This window comes from Scleropages formosus, chromosome 21 (genome assembly GCF_900964775.1).
Source record: "Scleropages formosus chromosome 21, fSclFor1.1, whole genome shotgun sequence".
Classification (NCBI taxonomy): Eukaryota; Metazoa; Chordata; class Actinopteri; order Osteoglossiformes; family Osteoglossidae; genus Scleropages; species Scleropages formosus.
The window spans coordinates 13,104,842-13,122,278 of record NC_041826.1 but is presented as its reverse complement, the minus strand read 5'-3'; the positions used below and the strand labels follow the sequence as shown (position 1 = coordinate 13,122,278).

Genomic DNA, 17,437 nt, shown 5'->3' with positions numbered 1-17,437 from the left:
AGCACCTTGCTGTGCATTTAGTGAACATAGCAGCAGTTGAGATCACTTAACTGAAAAAGGGGGGCTCTATGCGGCAAGAATTTGTTCATTGTTCCCAGGAGGGACGGGTCCAGTGTGAGATCGATACGTGCCACATCCCCTGTAGGAACCCTGCAAGCCCTCCACCAGGATCTTGCTGTCCTGTCTGTGATGGTGAGGATTCCCTCTACGAACTAAAGCCAAATGGTATTTATTTGCTGTACCTATAAGGCAGCATCCAGGCAACACAGTGGTGCTTTTCCTTATTGCTTCCAGGCTGCAGTGTGAATGGTGTTAACTACCTCTCTGGTGACCGTGTTCCTAGTGCAGACCACTGTCAGGAGTGCACATGTTTGGTAAGTCAAGACTCTTAATAACTCTTTCTCTTTTCCTTACCTGTTGTAAAAACAAAGGTGATTGTTCCCTCATTCTGTTTTAGCATCATTAATTTTTTTTTTAACTATGACCTACATGATGCACAGTTTGTATAGTCCTAATGATTATGTTCAGTCGGCTGTGGAGCTGTAAGAAAGTAGAAGTGTTGTTATTATTTCCCTCACGTGACATGGCCACCTTCAAAATTTTACTTGCATTGCAAAATTTCTTGAATTATCATAAAATCAACTTGGTGTCGAGTTGACCCTGACTTACTGCAGCCACTTGCGTGGTTTTACGAGAAGAACAGAAGTGGTTTGGCAGTGCCTTCTCCTGTTCATGTCTGGAGGATGCATGAAACTCCCACGAAATGACTCGAATCCCGTTCCCACCGAGCAGCTCGGGAGCTGTGAGGCAGTGGTGTTACCTGCTCCACACCGTATCTCCGCAAAGCAAACTTGCTTACCTTTAATTTAAATTAAAAACAAATAATGCCTTCCTGAGCCACAAAAGTTTCATCCATGTTTTCAATAAACATGCAAAATTCCTGCTTTATGTTTTGAACACTGAGAAAATCTTATTCAAAACCAGAACTACTCTAGACGCCTTTAAATCCAGCCTTGAAAATCACTATCAATCCCCTCGGTTCCTTCCCATTTTATCTTATTTCCTCCTTTTATTTTGTTTTATTCTGTTGTTCTTGGGTACCACGGTGCCACAGTAGGTGCCTCTCAGCTCCTGGGCTGTGGGTTTGAATCAGGTTCAGTCTGTGGAGAGGAGATGTGTTGTCTTTGTGTTTGCGTGGGATTCTACCTACTGATCGGGAATCCTCGCACTGTCCGAAGATGTGTGTTTCAGGTGAACTGGTGGCTCAGTAAATCAAATCACTCTTCAAAATCAGAGAGTTCCATGAATTTTATCAGTTCAAGTCTTAAACTGATAGGCGAGGCTTTCTTTTTCTTTGCAACTTTTTTAACGCTTTCTTTGAATCTTGTTTGCTTTAAGACTCATTGTAATAGATGATGGGTTTTGTACTATGATAAAAACTGCCAGGATTTCTGATTGATACTGTTGAGAGGGCAACTGGTTTAGAGACTACAGAGATGCATAGGGGTGTTGCTACAACGCATGTATCATGTGTGGTGTGATGTCATCAGGGAAAATGTTTTGAATAGAAATTTCTCTTATAATTAAATGAAATGTACAAATTACACTTCCTCTTAAGTCCAGTTTCTCTCAGTATGAGGCTTTATGATACAAGGGAAGCCTACATCCATTTATTTGTTGCATTTCTGCAAAGCAGCTTACAGTGTTAGGTTTGTCTACCACTCTACTGAGTAATTGACCCATGCATACAGCAAGGTATTTTCACTGTATTCAGGGTAAGTTCCATATCTGAGGGTATTACAGCATGAGTTACTTTCAGCACTGGAGCCTTCACACTGCAAGCCAGTGGCCCCAACCACTGCGCTCCCTGCTCCCCAAATGAAACTGGACTTTGCCTGCATGTCTTCTAGAGAGGTGACCTCCACTGTGGCCCTGTCCTCTGCTCAGTGATGCCATGTAGAAACCCAGTGCAGAGGCCTGGAGAGTGCTGTCCACGGTACAGGCGCCCCTATTCGCTTACACAACATGTAATGCACAAGGTATTACTGGTACACACCTGAGGCTGGTGTTCACAATGGGGGTTCGCTTACTGTGGGTCAATGAGGTCTCACAGGGAAAGCTTGTAACTTCTTGGACACCGGTATGAGTTTGACTCTCTTTGACACTGCAGATGTGAGCAGTGCGAATATGACTCCCAGGTGTATGCAGATGGACAGACTTTTGCCTCTGCCCTTGACCCATGTGTCAAGTGCCATTGCTCGGTAAGTTCTTTCAGCTCGTTGCTGAGCACAGACATATAAACATTCCTCACTTTCACACTGTGCTTTTGAACCATTTCACTGGTTTGTTCATTCAGCATATGATGCGTATCGCAGTTGTGGAGAAGTCCTAATGCAGGGAATTGAAATATTTGTAACGGCAACGATCCAGCCATAATCTTTAAATTGGTTAAATTTAAATTAAGTCGCAGGTTTTTTCATGAGGCTAAGTGTGTTAGGATTTATACACAAAATAGAATCCTTCATAGTTGTGAAGCGTGCCTCCAATATTTCTTGTTACTGCGGTGCTAGCCTTGCTGTTAAAATGAATACAGACACACGTTGGGTTAAAGTGATAGATCTGTTCTGGAAACCCACACATAACTAGAAATTTAGGTAAGTTGAAATTGACTCAACCCCCCACCCATGAATCACACCCCACAAGCTATGGATATATGAGTACAATACTGCATAGTATATCAATATGTCAGGTAAACATATTCACGATGTTATTTCTATCACTTTCTTTCATAGAAAATTAATTTCCATAATTATTAAATGTATTATAAAAAAGAAAAAATATTTATAGTACTTTCTAGTACATCCACACAAGGAAAATGAAAATATGTCATTAATAATCTAATATCAATACATTACAATTTTTTGCTGCAGATAACATCCATCTTTGATTACACTTTACTTCACACTGTTGAACTGGTGCTGCATCACCACCAGCAGCCCTACCAATCACTTCAACATTATGAAGACCAGCATGATTCTTAAAATGATAAAACCAGCCATTACTTGTCACAAATGTTTGAGAAGCGTTTGCATATTTTCCCTTTATGTCTTTGTAAAGAGTTAACGGAACAGGTCTTTGGATTTGGTCTTCTATCCGTATTATTAATATTTTTCTCCATTTCATAAATAGCATCAGAACTCTGTTTTATTATTGTTGTTGATTTTCGAGGGGGAAATCCCTTTCCATATGATATGGGGGCCATATTTTAAAATTGTATTCACTATTGACGCTGACAGTCCGAGTTGCTCATATTTGTTCACGTTCATATTTGTCATTTTCGCTTTCATCTCTAAATCAATTTTCCTACATTTGTTCATGGGTTGTGCACTCTCGGCATTTGTTTCCATCTTTCCAGTGATGATTGAAAAGGGCGAGTGAGTGAAAATTCCTTTAGCAATGGATTGGTAGCGAGCACAATGCAAACTAAAGGCTGATGTCATGCCCGTGTTGTGTGTTTCCCAGGGTGGCCTGGTGTCCTGTGAGCACCTGGATTCACAGTGCCCTCCTGTGCGCTGCAGCCACCCTGCCAGGACAAGGGGGCAGTGCTGCCCTTCCTGTGACAGTGAGTCTCCAGTGGACGAGGATAGGAGGAGGAGGGAGGAACTGACAGTCAGATCATCAAATGAGGGATTCTACACAGTGCTACTTAATGCCGTCCTCATGTGTTGATGCTGTTTTGATATGAATCCATAGCCTGTGTTGAGGAGGATATAGAAAGCGTGCCTGTTGTGTGTACAGAAATTGTGCTGGAGGTGGTCAGTCTCCCTTTCCCAGGCCCACTGCCAAATAGCTCGGCTGGGATCCAGGTCTGCGGCTGTACAGTGGAAGAATGGTCAAACGAGAGATGATGGAACGCTGGCTTGGGGAATGAGCTCCCACTTGAACAGGAGCGGTGGGATTGCAGTAGTGACAGGAGGGAGGTGGCAGCCGGGGGCATCGACTGGAGCTACAGCGAGAACAGAACGGCGCCCTCGGCAGGACGTGCTGTTCTAGTGCCTCTCGGTCTTGATAACGGAAAATGCTGCTCACACTTAGTTATTTCATTTAGCTTCATTTACTTCATTTGTGCTTTTCCCAAAAGTGACTTACATTATTACATTAGGCCTTTTTACTAATCTGCTAAGACAGCTGTTTACCCTTTTATTCACCTGAGTAATTTTGCTGCATCGCTTTATGGACGATGACATTGTACTGCTTTTACGCAGAAGGAATTTGACTCGCTGAGTTTACATCCGGTCACAGTTAATGCAAAAGAACAACAGACGTTACGTAACACTAAAGTCGCAGTCAGAATGAAGTAACCAAGTTTGGAGAAAATACAGCAGATGCAACAGTTTATTTGGATGCTGGACCCAAAGTCCAGTGAAAGTGAAAGTCCGTTGAAGAGCAACATGGATTATAATGCGCAGCTCAGATGCCGAACGCAGGAGAACAGCTTGAGAGAGGGAAGTTATTTTTTGCGCCTTGCTGTCTGACTCCTGATTGCCCTGTATTGCTTCTCAGAAGGGATCATTCGGGGGGGCAAGTTGTGTAGTGGTTAGATCTGCTGCCTTTGAATCTGAATGTTGCAGGTTCACATCCCTCCTACTGGCGAAGTACCCTTGAGCCAGGTGCCCACCGCAAACTGCTCCAGCAAAAGTTACCCAGTTGTATAAATGGATGAATGATTGTAAGGTACCTTAATGTTGAAAGTTCCTTTGGAGAAAACTGTCAGTTAAGTGAACAAGTATAAGCATTTTGTCTCAAAGGTGTGACAGCAAGATTTAAATCTGGGTGTGAGGTGACATCACTCTGTTACACCTGCCATCTTCAGTTGTGCTGCCATCATGGTGATTTGCGTTAAACTTCTCTTCATCCAGTCACCAAATACTTTGAAGTTGTAATATTTATAATTTTAAACTGGTTTGAAGTGGGGGTGCAGTGGAGCAGTGGGTTGGACTAGGTCCTGCTCTCCGGTGGGTCTGGGGTTCGAGTCCTGCTTGGGGTGCCTTGCGACAGACTGGTGTCCTGTCCTGGGTGTGTCCTCTCCTCCTCCAGCCTTACATCCTATGTTGCCAGCTTAGGCTCTGGCTCCCTGTGACCCCAAATGGGACACGCAGTTCAGGAAGTGTGTGTGTGTGTGTGTGTGTGTGTGTGTGTGTGGTTTGAAGTGAAATACTGTTGCAGTTTTTAGAGGTAGAAACTGTTATCAAGAACATGTGATCTGTTAGTGGTCCAGCAGTGTGGTAATTGACCCTTGACCATTGCGCTTCTGTCCTGGCAGTGTGCGAGTACGAAAGGAGGGTCTATGCTGACGGAAAGGTGTTCAACCCCCCTGGGAGCGGCCCATGTCTCCAGTGTATCTGTAAAGTGAGACAAATTCATGTGCAAGTCAAAATACACAGAAATATATACAGAGCTCATGTTCAAGAATGTGACTCATACAATACGTGTGGCTTTTTTCCTTATAGGGTGGGAACGTTCGATGCCACCAGGAGCGCTGTCCCCAAGTGCGCTGCTCCAATCCCATGATAGACCCGCAGCTCTGCTGCCCCGTCTGTAAAGGTATCGTACCCGTCTGTCCAGCTTTTCCGTGCGGGCAGCAATTCCAGCAGAACAAATACAACCTGGCGTCTTGAGTCCCGAAAAATAGCTGCTGTGTGCTTTCACTTCCTTCACCAAGATCCCCCTGCATATTGGCACAAGTTGTGTCTGTTTTGTAATGAGTTGTTTTATGAAGGGGGGGTTTAATATACGTGCTTTGCTTTGCAGTTAATTCTCTGTCGACAGCTCCTGCCCCCGAGCCCCTCGCGGGTCCTAAATCATCGACCCCGGTGCCTGTTAAACACGTCAGATTTATGACCGCGCCTCGTAGGCTACCCGTTATCGATGGGCTGCTGTCTCTGCGCACTGCGGGATCAAAGAGGAACCGCTGTTCTGGGATTTACCGTAAAGTATACCAGGCAGCGGGGGTATGGCGGACGGGCTTTGGTAGAGCACAGACGCCGCATCCTGTCAGTTCTTTGCCTGTGGCCAGCTGCTTGTCAGAGTTACTTAGGAAGGCTGTAATCAGCTGGCCATACACCCAGTTCTTCTTATCTGCAGAAACACGGCTGCTTCACGGCGCATTTCCCTGGTTTTGTGCATCTCCGCGACAAACACGTTCTTTCTTCACTCGCACTTTGTTTGAGATTCAGGAGTTGAGCTCTGCTCCAGCAGCCATGGTTGGCAGAAGCACGCTTGGGAACTTTTAGGTTTCCGTGCCAGAACTTCAACGATTCAGGCCCATTTTGGCCATGTCAAAAATGTGACATGTGCACCTGTGGCCTCTTCTGTGCAGACCACGCTAACCGCTGCCTCTCTTAGCCCAATCTCTCTCTCTCTCTATCTCTCTTCTTCTTAGTTGTTATTTCTTTTGTGAGAGCATCTTCCATCAAAAAATCGCTTTTTCCACTTTTGGCATAATTTGATTTTTGGATGCGGATAAATTCTGTTACACAAGTATTTTTGGCAAATCAGCCGTACATTTTCTTCTGTCCCGATTCAGTCGTTGATAATGACAGTATTTATGTTTTGAGGCTCGTTTCGCTGAGTTGCCTCAAATTTCATTTCAATCCACCCTTTAATGCATGATTTTAGACATTTCTTTGTGTGTGTAATACGTTTCCACAGAATTTAGTATTTATCCCAATTTTGTTAGGTCTTGATGTTTCACCTTCCTAAAGGCATCCCTGTGTACTAGTAATAGCAATCAATCTGTGTTTAAATAAGAAAACAGAAATTTATTATTTAAAAGCCCTTGTCTTGTTTCTTCATGCAAGTATTGCTGATTTGAAATTCCAGGATGCACCAGTGGTACGTTCGAACCTGTGAAACACTATCACTCTCACTTGCACCTGAAAGTCTGTCACTGTGGTTTTGCCCAGATTTACAGTCAGTGTCTGAGAGAACTGATGCAATACCTTCTGATGTTCTGGGGTCAGCAGGTGGCGTAGTGGTTAAAGTCGCTGGCATGCACTTGAAGGACCCATATTTGAGTCCTATGCCTGTTGTATTACCCTTGAGCACTAACCCTAAAATTGCCCCAGCTACATAAATGGGTAAATCTCTGTAAGTAGCTTAATCATTATAAGTTGCTTTTGAGAAAAGGTTCAGTTAAATTAGTAAATGGAAATGTTCACCCCTCTCTCTCTCTCTTTTCTCTACGTCTAGTGTGTATTCTGGAGGGCATGGAGTTTGAGGAGGGGACACAGTGGGAACCAGATAGCCAGCCCTGCAGCAGCTGTGCCTGCATCAATGGGGAAGCTGTGTGCCAAGTGTCCCAGTGCCCCCCCGTGTCCTGCTCGCATCCCACCAGGGTTGATGGTGAGCCTGTCACACGTCAGCAAAACTCCGTACCGTCTCGCCAGCCAGCCTTCCCTCCATGGGCTCGCACCCCTGACACCTGTCCCACCTCCTCTTGCAGGCCTCTGCTGTGCCACATGTGATCGCTGCACCTACAAGCAGCGTGTTTTCGAGAACGGCCAGGAGTTCGCCGACCCTGAGAGCCCCTGTCAGTGGTGCACCTGTCAGGTAAGCACTTACTAAGCAGTGGGTGAGTTAGTTAATGTAACGTTACATTCTTGTGCTTCTAGATGGATCCAGGCTTTCTTAAAGTAACAGACTGTAGCTCTCACTGTCTTCAGTCATTTCTCACTTTTTTGAATTCATAGTACTCCAGTGGAGTAAACCCTGTAGTTTGTGAACAGTGGCAGGAACCCCTGCTGTTAGCCTCTGTCTCCACAGAATAATGGTCACTGGTCCACGTATCACTTCCCATGCCTTCCCACAGGACGGCACAGTGAAGTGCAGGAAGACCCAGTGCCCTCCTGTGAACTGCTCCTCCAGCCCGTTGGCACCTGCAGGGCAGTGCTGCCCCCAGTGCCCAGGTAACAACATCTCGCTCCACGCAGATTCATCACCCTGTCAGCACCAGAGTAACCTGAAAATCTAAAAACCAGCAGACGGGGTTGGGAAAGAAATCAAGACATTGGAATGGAAAGAAACATCAATCACTCCATGCTGCTGCGTTTCATTCACTACCTCACACGCTACACGCTCGAACCACTGCTTAATACCTTAGTTCCTCTCATTATTTGTGATACGTTTGTTAGCGGGACTTAAGGGTGAACTTTCCCTGCTACATCCCAGCATCCTCCCCATGGGTCCTGTCTAGGTTGCTCATTCGCTGTGGACGGGGATGCTGGACACACTCCGTTATGCAAACACTTTAATAGCTCTTCAAGTTGTATTTTAAAATGCTTGTTTTATACTTGAAATTGTGCATGCAGTTTAACCGTAAAAACAGCTTACTGCAGTGAATAAGGTTTTTCAGAAACAGCTTCTGATTACACACTTGTAACACAATTTCTTTAGGCTGTTAATGGACAATTACCCTTTATACTGCTGTACTTCCCAAACTTTCCCTGAGATTGGAGACTTTAAATTATCACTGTGTGGACATAGATCCCCATGAACACACATTTTCCTCATCAGGAGAACCTCAGACATGTGGAACAGATGAAGTTGTGGCTGCAGTCCACTTGACAGAGTAGGGGAGAGGGGCAGCAGACCTACCTGTCCTGCTGCTGCTCAGTGTTACCCAGTCCCAGTGGGGGCCCTCAGGTGAAGGTTACCTCTGCCAGGCAACCACTGACAGCCTGTGCTGGAGAGGGTCCTTACGGAAGATCTGATGGAATGGGTGAGATTGGGGTTTAGCGCCAGGTGCTTACTGATATTTCTCCTGCATTCTGTTCTCCATGCCACATGTACCAGGCAGATTTGTGGGGTGGAGCGAGAAGCGTGACTCATTCCCTTGCCAAAAAGGCAGTTCCCACTTTTCTTAGTCTGGTGCCCATATTCTCAGGCCATTGACCTTTCTCCTGATTTCAGCTATGGGATTGTGCATCGCCCTGGAAATTTGACTCTGTTAAAGCAGTGTGTGTCAAACTCATAAACAAAATCCGTTTGGTCAGGGTTGTGTCTTGTCTTGTCTTCGTAATAAATCTGAAGTAGTCACAGAATTGTTACTTTAATCCAAATTATGCTCAATAAGTCAAGTAAAAGCAGAGATACTTTCAAGAGGCACTGCAATTTGTTAGTTTGGGTTATTGAAGCTCGTGTACGTTTGAATATCTTCATGTGCATGCTGTGCCCACTCCAGACTGCAACTTTGAGAACCGCGTGTTTGTGGATGGGGAGAAGTTCCCGAGTCCCGTGAACCCGTGTCAGCAGTGTGTTTGCCGAGGTGGTCTGGTTGACTGTCAGGACCACGAGTGCCAACGGCCCCACTGCAGCTACCCACTGCCTGGCTCCTGCTGCCAGAACAACTGCAACGGTACATCAGCCTTCGGACACACCCTCCCATACTTGCCTCAGCCATTATTATTTTAAGAAAAACAATAAATTACAAAAATCAACAGAACTGAAAACTTGGAGAAATTTAGTTACGTTACAATGTTTAACGTTACGTTAAACTTACAATGTAAGGTTATATATTAAGCTCCTTACAATGATTTACCAATTTAGACAGCTGTGTAATTTTTACTGCATCAGTTCAGTGTAAGCACCCTGATGGAGGGTACTGCAGCAGCAGGGGGTTTCGAACCTGGGTCCTTCAAGTATAAAAGCAGGAGTCCTAACCATTGCATATCTGAAAACCTGATGGAATGCCCCAACATACATACAGTCAATACAACAAACACACACAGTTTATTTGTATGTGCTTCTCATTGTACATATCGGTTTGTCTGAGTTCCAGGCTGTAGCTATGCCGGGAAGGAGTACCCCAATGGAATGGAGTTTGCCCACCCCACAGACAAGTGCCGCACCTGCCACTGTGTTGTGAGCTGTTCATCTCTGCACCTGTCACTTTATGCTTTTTCCACTTTGCACCACCTGTTCCTTCATATCGCGAGTTTTGCTGTTTCTAATAGTCTGCCTTTACTATTTATATTTGGTAAAATCGTGAGAGCAGGTACTGAAAATGATTAAAGACCCTGAATTTTATATTGAAGGTTCAAATACCAGGAGGAAATGTATTATTTTGGATCCCTAAATTGCTTCAGTGACCCATCTGTATACATGAGTAAAATTATAAATAGCCTTTGATAAATGTCACCTAACACAATAATAATAATAGTAAAAATAATCAGTTTTTTTTAAATAAGTTGAAATCATTTAGAAAGGATTAAAGCTTGATTTCCTTTGTATTTGCCACCAGAAGCTTCATTAATTATTGGCGGAGAAGGTGTAGATATTTAGTTTCATTATGTTTGCGTGAAAAATAATACATAGTAGGAAATTCAGAAAGGGAACAACGGGATGTGCTGGAGCATGACAACAATCCAATGGGCTTGTCAAAGAACCTTGCCAAACACAAAGAAATGGTTAAACCATGAGATGGAAATTTCATTAGTGCACTTTAACGGTTTACTGAGGCTTATCTAAAATTGTACTATTATATGGTAAAACCTTCAAATAAAGGGTATATTTAAGGGTTATGGCCTTGGAAAGATAAATGAGGTTTGGGCAAGGAAGAGAAGTATAATTCTTATTGGTAATATTATTGATTTATGTGAGATTTCTGTATGAGTTCTCATTGATTTGTGCTGTCCCTGCTATAGAATGGTAATGTCCATTGTCAAATGAAGAGGTGCCCCCCACTGCAGTGCAGCGAGCCCTCCGTGACATCTGGAGAGTGTTGCCCAATGTGCCCAGGTGTGGAAGTGTTGCTCAAATATTTTGAATGAATGAATGAAGGGGGTGCAGTGGCGCAGTGGGTTGGACTGGGTCCTGCTCTCCGATGGGTCTGGGGTTCGAGTCCTGCTTGGGGTGCCTTGTGGTGGACTGGCGTCCCGTCCTGGGTGTGTCCCCTCCCCCTCCAGCCTTATGCCCTGTGTTGCCGGGTTAGGCTCCGGTTCCCCGCAACCCTGTATGGGATGAGCGGGTCAGACTGTGTGTGTATGAATGAACAAATGGACAGAGAGATGGACTAAGGAATGACTGAAAACTTTATTCTGAATGAAATATGCCAAGCAGTCATAAAAGACCTTTGCAAGAAGCTGCTTTGTCCAGTTGCACTTTGCCTGCGCATCACCTGAAAAATGGTTAAATTTGTCAGTGTAATGGTCTGAAATTTCCAAGATCGGTCAGTTACTTCTTGAAATGAACTCTTCCCTCAAACATTCTAGTTTGCGGCCGTGAATTCCCTCCCTCCTGTTGGCAACCTCGGACAACTTCATTTACACTTACTTGTGCTCTGTGTGCTCTACAGCGCCCCCTGCAGACTGCCTGCATGCTGGGCAGCCATACAGACACGAGCAGCGCTTTTATGACCCCACGGATGAATGCCACACCTGCGTCTGCAGCAACGGTACCGTGAGCTGCCAGCGCAAACCCTGCGGCCCCGTGCACTGTGTCCACCCGATCCTCCAGGACTGCTGCCGCACCTGTGACGGTATTGGGCCTCGTGGCTCCACATTCATAGGGGTCTTTCGTTCAGCCAGGCCCTCTGCAGGAAGACCTTCTGTAAAGCCTACAACCCAAACTTATGTTTGTTCATTTAGCTAATGCTATTTCCCAAAGCAGTTTATAATCTGAAGATTCAAACAATTATTCACCCATTTGTGCATCTGGGTAATTTTACTGGAGTAATTTAGGGTAAGTACCTTGCTCAAGGGTTCAACAGCTGGAGGTGGAATTTGAACCAGCAACCTTTAGGTTCAAAGGCAGCGGCTCTTTGACAGGCTTGTACAAGGCAATTTTGCATCTCTACTGAAGTACAATGGAAATGTTCAGAAATGATACAAAAGCTGTGACTTTCTTCTGCAGGGACCTTCTGAAGAAATAGACTCAGTTATGATCTTATGAGAACAGGAGGAATATTTCATAGGATGATATTTTTTTCCTGTAATTCTGCAAAACTGCATGTGTGCATACTGAAAGGGATTTCCATGTCTCTGAATTTCCACTGATTTGTGCACAAAAACAGTGTAAAGTGATGAAAGCCATTTGATTTCAAAGCTGACTCTGAATATTAAAAGCAGATATAGAAACACTTTTGGTTGATTCCAGTTCAGCCATTATATAAACTGACATGATGGAGAAGCTCCATTTTCACGAACAATTAAATTCACATCACAAACTGACAGACGTCCTGTATGATTAATAATGTGTAATTTGCTGAAATCCAGAAGTTGGACACAAAACCCACTTTGAATATCTGTTGCATTGATCAACCCCAGCATCATCTCGCCGATTTACCATGTTTGTTCATTAAAGCAGCCGATTATGAAGCCTTTCACTCAAGTATGCCTCTTAGTGACATAATAACTGTAACAAATGGAACGAAGCGGTGCATTTAGAAAAATGTTCCAATAATTTGTGTATGGCAGTTAATAAGCCTCATCACAAACCAACCATTTTTATCCATCAGTTCATGTGGCATAGAACCAGGACCAGTTTTAACCTGTGGCCTCACTCTGTCAGGCTGCTTGTATGGGGATGTGGAGCATTCCAATGGAGAAGCATTCACCGACCCCTCGGACCCCTGCCGGGTGTGCACTTGTCGAGAAGGAACGGTGACATGTGAGCTGCAGAGGTGCCCTGCTGTGTCCTGTCCCTTCCCTGTTCAGGGACACTGCTGCCAGACCTGCAAAGGTGTGTGATGCAATTACATTTATTCATTCAGCTGACACTGTTCTCCAAAGCAAATCACAGCATTAAGGTACTGACAGTCATTTGCACAGCTGGGTCATTTTAAGGGAACAATTTAGGGTTAGTACTCTGCTCAAGGGGGGTGCGGTGGGTTGGACCAGGTCCTGCTCTCCACTGGGTCTGGGGTTCAAGTTCCACTTGGGGTGCCATCCTGGGTGTATCCCCTCCCCCTCCAGCCTTATGCCCTGTGTTGCCAGGTTAGGCTCCAGCTCCCTGTGACCCCATATGGGACAATCAGTTCAGACAGTGTATGTGTGTACCCTGCTCAAGGGGAGTCTAGCTAGAGGCAGCATTTGAACCTGCAACCTTTGAGTCCAAAGGCACCACCTCTAACCACTATGCTACCAGCCACCCTGCCTTAGGCCATCAAGACATGTTTAGAAATGTAAGTACAAGGAAGCATCTCCAGCACTACTAGAAACACCAAACTGCAGTGTGCTGACAATTAAAGTGCTGTTTTGGCTTCATTGTTCTGGTGAAGATTACTTATGTGTTTGTGAAGGATGAGCACATTTTCGTCTCTTCGCTCACAGGGTGCAGCTATGTTGGGAAGGAGTACCTGAATGGCCAGGAGTTCACTGACCCCCGTGAGCCCTGCAACCTCTGTTCCTGCGTGAATGGTCACGTGACATGCGGCCGCAAGCCCTGCTACAGCCCCGGCTGCACCCACCCCATCACGCTGCCGGGTTCCTGCTGCCCCGTGTGTGACGGTATGAGGTCGTCACCGGTACTGCCTTCCCGTAGCTTCCCTGAGGGCTCGATTTAAAACTGACGGTCTTTATCTTGTGCTTATTGCATTTACATTTATTCATTTAGCAGACACTTGTGTTCAAAACAACATACAATGATTTTTAATTAATATTTAGCATATACCCCTATACTGGCACGCCCAGAAGAAACACATGGCAACACAGGAAGCGCACGCAAACTCCACACAAACCGAGTGAAGGTCAAACCCACGTCTGCAACCGCAGCCCAGACGCTTTGAGGCTGCAGTACTACTTGCTGCAACAATAGAAGAATTGAGCTAATTTCCTCATCTGTTATATTTAATGCTTTTCGTTTCACAGGGTGTTTGTACAACAGTGTGACCATTGCCGATGGACAGTTGTTCCCAGACCCCAGGGACCCATGCTCAGAGTGCACCTGCTGGGTACGTCAATAGCTTCTTTAGATGTCACTTTATTTGAATACCTGCTCACGTTGGGCAAGGAAGTTGTTTCAGTCTTGATTACTTTCATTGCTCAAGGCTGCGCTCGATACAGGCAACTTGTGCGGTCACACTGAGCCTGCGTGATCTGCTCGCTGCAGGCAGGAACGGTCCGGTGTGTGAAGAGGGTGTGTCCCCCGGTCGCATGCCGCCACCCCGCGACTGGCCTGTGCGATTGCCCCGTTTGCGACGGTATGGCGGCACCGGTCCCTCAAACTCACATTTTCTCAGTAGTTCAGACAGAACCCGATGTTTTGTCCTTACACTGGTGTTAATGTGAAGTACAGGATTACTGGAGGGTTCAGTAGAGGGGTTTGATTGCATCAAGGCAGTGGATTTCCAGATTTGACTCACTGTTACCCATGTAAGCCTTTTCTGAGCTCTCTGCTGTCTAAGGTGAGCTGGAGAACTCGTTTGATTCCTCCCTCAAGGACTGTGCATGAATTCCATCAATACTCCTGTTGTTGGATATGGAGAATCCAAGTGTTGGTGGCATCTGACGGACTGACAGGGGCGGGGTCTGCTCTGCTGCAGGTTGCTTCTTCAATGGACGTCCGCACGTGGACGGAGAGAGCTTCCCTGGGCCCGGTGGTGTCTGCGAGGAGTGCGTGTGTTCGGTGAGTTTCTCTGAGATTCCAGGGAACGGGGACGGCTTTAGCGTGTAAACAAAGGGAGCAAGAAACGGAAAGAAGTCCCGCCGTTATTTCAGCGAGAAAGGAATGATGCCGTTCATTGATTTTCATCTCCCTTGTTTACCGCTACTTGTCCGACCCAGAAAGGGGACGTGAGCTGCGGCTCAAAGCGCTGTCCCAAGGCGACCTGCTCGCACCCTGCTGCTGACTCGTGCTCCTGCCCTGTGTGTGACGGATGCGACTTCCATGGCAGAGACTGCCGGAATGGAGAGCGCTTCCCTGACCCTAAAGACAAGTGTCAGCGCTGCACATGTCTGGTACGTCTCACACAAAGCCGTGGAGGCAGATACGTTTAGCACGTTTACCGTTATGTTAGTTTCTTAGCCGATGCGTCGGTTCAAAGTGACTTACTTTATTTGACTCATATATACAGCTGACCTGTGTATTTTGACTGGAGCAATTCAGGGTAAATACCTTGATCAAGGGCGCAATAACAGTAGTGCAGAATGGAACTTGAACTGGCAATATTCAGGTTACGAGTCCAAGGCATGAACTGCAGTACTAGTTGATCCCATCAAATATTTTTTTTTTAATCTTTTTTCAGTGCTTGTTATAATTTCGTTGGAAAAAAATTTGTGCGTAATTTGTGGATCCATACATGGGATGCAGTGCCAGTCAAAAGTTTAAGTACACTCGCTGGACACTTGTTTTTTCATGAGGCATTTACTTCACTTTTGACTGGGAAATGAGCTGCTATGTCCTCCCAGCTCTTCTGCGGCAGTTCGCAAAGATGTAAGACACTTGTACGTTACTTCGCTCTCAGCCTTCTGTCCAGTTTGTCCCATACACATATTACCCGGGTTGGGCAAACCTACACTTTTTCTGCACGCTGGCACTTTCTACTGTATCTACAAGCAACGGCAAACTGCCATTTACTGGAAAATTATACTGGAAATTCTAGAACAGAAATACCGAGAATCTTTTAAAGCGTAACATTCATAATCTGAGAGAGCGGTAGTTGTACTGTACTCGTAGAGCCTGTTGCAAGTGCTCGCGGTGAGCATGTGCCTGTAAATATGAGTACAGTGTAAAGGTTGTCGGGATGAGTCCAGGTACTAAGTACATACTCTGCTTTGTTGATGTACTCCGGATGCAGCAGACTAAAACTAATGCTATTGGTTATTTTTAGAACGGTGGGGTCACCTGCGTGCACGTGGGATGCCCATCTGTCCTGTGCAGGAACCCCGTCCTTTTGCCCGGGGAGTGCTGCCCCGTGTGCACAGGCCTGTGCCAATACTTGGGCCAGACGTTTGAGAGCGGAACCACATTCGACTCTCCAACTGACAGCTGCTCCACATGCACCTGCCTGGTGAGATCGCCGGACAGACCCGCTTGTCCGATCAGGCAGGGCTGACAACGTGGCCTGGAACCTCACCGCGGGGGGTTTTCGTGGTGATGAAACATACTCCACACAGAAGATGCAGTACTGAATGCAAGACCAGCACTATGCAGCATCTTCGCATACACAGTCCAGCTTTTCCAGCTGGTTTTGCGTAATTAGGACTGATATTTTTAACAGAAAGGGACTATCCCAGCAATCCGTTGAATTCTGTGTGTTCATTTGCTTTCGAAAAATTCTTTGTTATTTAGTTTATCCTTTGCATTTGATTTTAATGAACACAGCTATGTTTTTGGTTCAACTATGCAAGCAATGCCTTTCTTAAATACAGAAATATATGTTCTCCAGGAGGAATACAAACATAGTAATAACATTCGCTCATATGGTCATACCTGGCATGTTCATTTAAGTTATGAGAGTTGGACTAAACGAGTAATTACATAAACTGAACTTTGATTTTGCATATCCTGACTGGCACCAGACATTTACATTTATATACATTTATTTAGCAGATGGCTTTCTTCAAAATAACTTGCAGTGTCTAGTATTTAGTTAACACAGGTCATTTACATTAAAATTTATTTATTTAGCAGACACTTTGTCCAAAGCAACTCTCAATGAACACTATGTAGTGTTATCAGCCCACACACCTTATTCACCAAGGTAATTCACACTGCTAGATACACTACTTACACTGGGTCACTCATCCATACATCAGTGGAACACACACACACACAAACACACACTCACTCTCACTGCCACTCCCACACTATAACAGTGCTAGATACACTACAGTCTACACCCTACAGTCATGCATTTAGTAAGCATTTATTTTGCATTCATAATTATGCAGCAGAGCATCTATCACATACATTTGGAGTCTCCAGTTAACCAGAAACATTTCTTTGGACTGTGACAGGAAACTTTGTTGAATACAGGGACAAATGGTGGGAATTATTCGTGGGGAGCATATAATGTAATGACCTCTCCAGCTTAGAAGAATTCATGTTACAGAGGGTTTTTCGGAAACTCGAGATTTCATAAGGTGGGAGAACACTTCCTGTGTTCTTGCTCAAGGGTACTTGTAGTCTTTGGGTCCAAAGACAGCAGCTCTAACCACTGCACTACCAGCTACCCATATTTATTAAATATTTATTGGGTATTTTAATATTTAATATATTTAATAATACTTGAATATTTGATTAATAAATATTTAAGTGATTTTTTTTTAACAATTTGGGTTTTAATTTTGTTGATTAATTAACCAAGTTTTCAGTTTTTTTTTTTTTTTTTTAAGTTCTGAAAAATGTTTTTTAAAAATTATTGTGATGCACTTGACTGTCCAGGCATTCCAGTATCCAGTCCCCTATGGTTCGTTTATGTACGGATGAACTGCGGAAC

At 44.9% G+C, this 17,437-nt stretch overlaps 1 protein-coding gene across 1 annotated transcript in view; it reads left to right on the top strand.

Annotated features, from left to right (window-relative positions):
- kcp (kielin cysteine rich BMP regulator) overlaps positions 1-17,437 on the top strand; it is a 71,365-nt gene that overhangs the window by 37,359 nt on the left and 16,569 nt on the right. Inside the window, exons 14-34 of the mRNA XM_018726294.2 lie at positions 99-192; positions 295-374; positions 1,911-1,996; positions 2,171-2,261; positions 3,523-3,622; positions 5,324-5,409; positions 5,511-5,604; positions 7,252-7,404; positions 7,505-7,611; positions 7,871-7,967; positions 9,242-9,415; positions 9,839-9,921; positions 10,704-10,797; positions 11,354-11,536; positions 12,568-12,738; positions 13,329-13,505; positions 13,866-13,948; positions 14,107-14,197; positions 14,540-14,622; positions 14,781-14,954; positions 15,827-16,006. Coding sequence (XP_018581810.2) covers positions 99-192; positions 295-374; positions 1,911-1,996; positions 2,171-2,261; positions 3,523-3,622; positions 5,324-5,409; positions 5,511-5,604; positions 7,252-7,404; positions 7,505-7,611; positions 7,871-7,967; positions 9,242-9,415; positions 9,839-9,921; positions 10,704-10,797; positions 11,354-11,536; positions 12,568-12,738; positions 13,329-13,505; positions 13,866-13,948; positions 14,107-14,197; positions 14,540-14,622; positions 14,781-14,954; positions 15,827-16,006 — 2,481 coding nt within the window. The remainder of the gene's footprint in view (positions 1-98; positions 193-294; positions 375-1,910; positions 1,997-2,170; positions 2,262-3,522; positions 3,623-5,323; positions 5,410-5,510; positions 5,605-7,251; positions 7,405-7,504; positions 7,612-7,870; positions 7,968-9,241; positions 9,416-9,838; positions 9,922-10,703; positions 10,798-11,353; positions 11,537-12,567; positions 12,739-13,328; positions 13,506-13,865; positions 13,949-14,106; positions 14,198-14,539; positions 14,623-14,780; positions 14,955-15,826; positions 16,007-17,437) is intronic.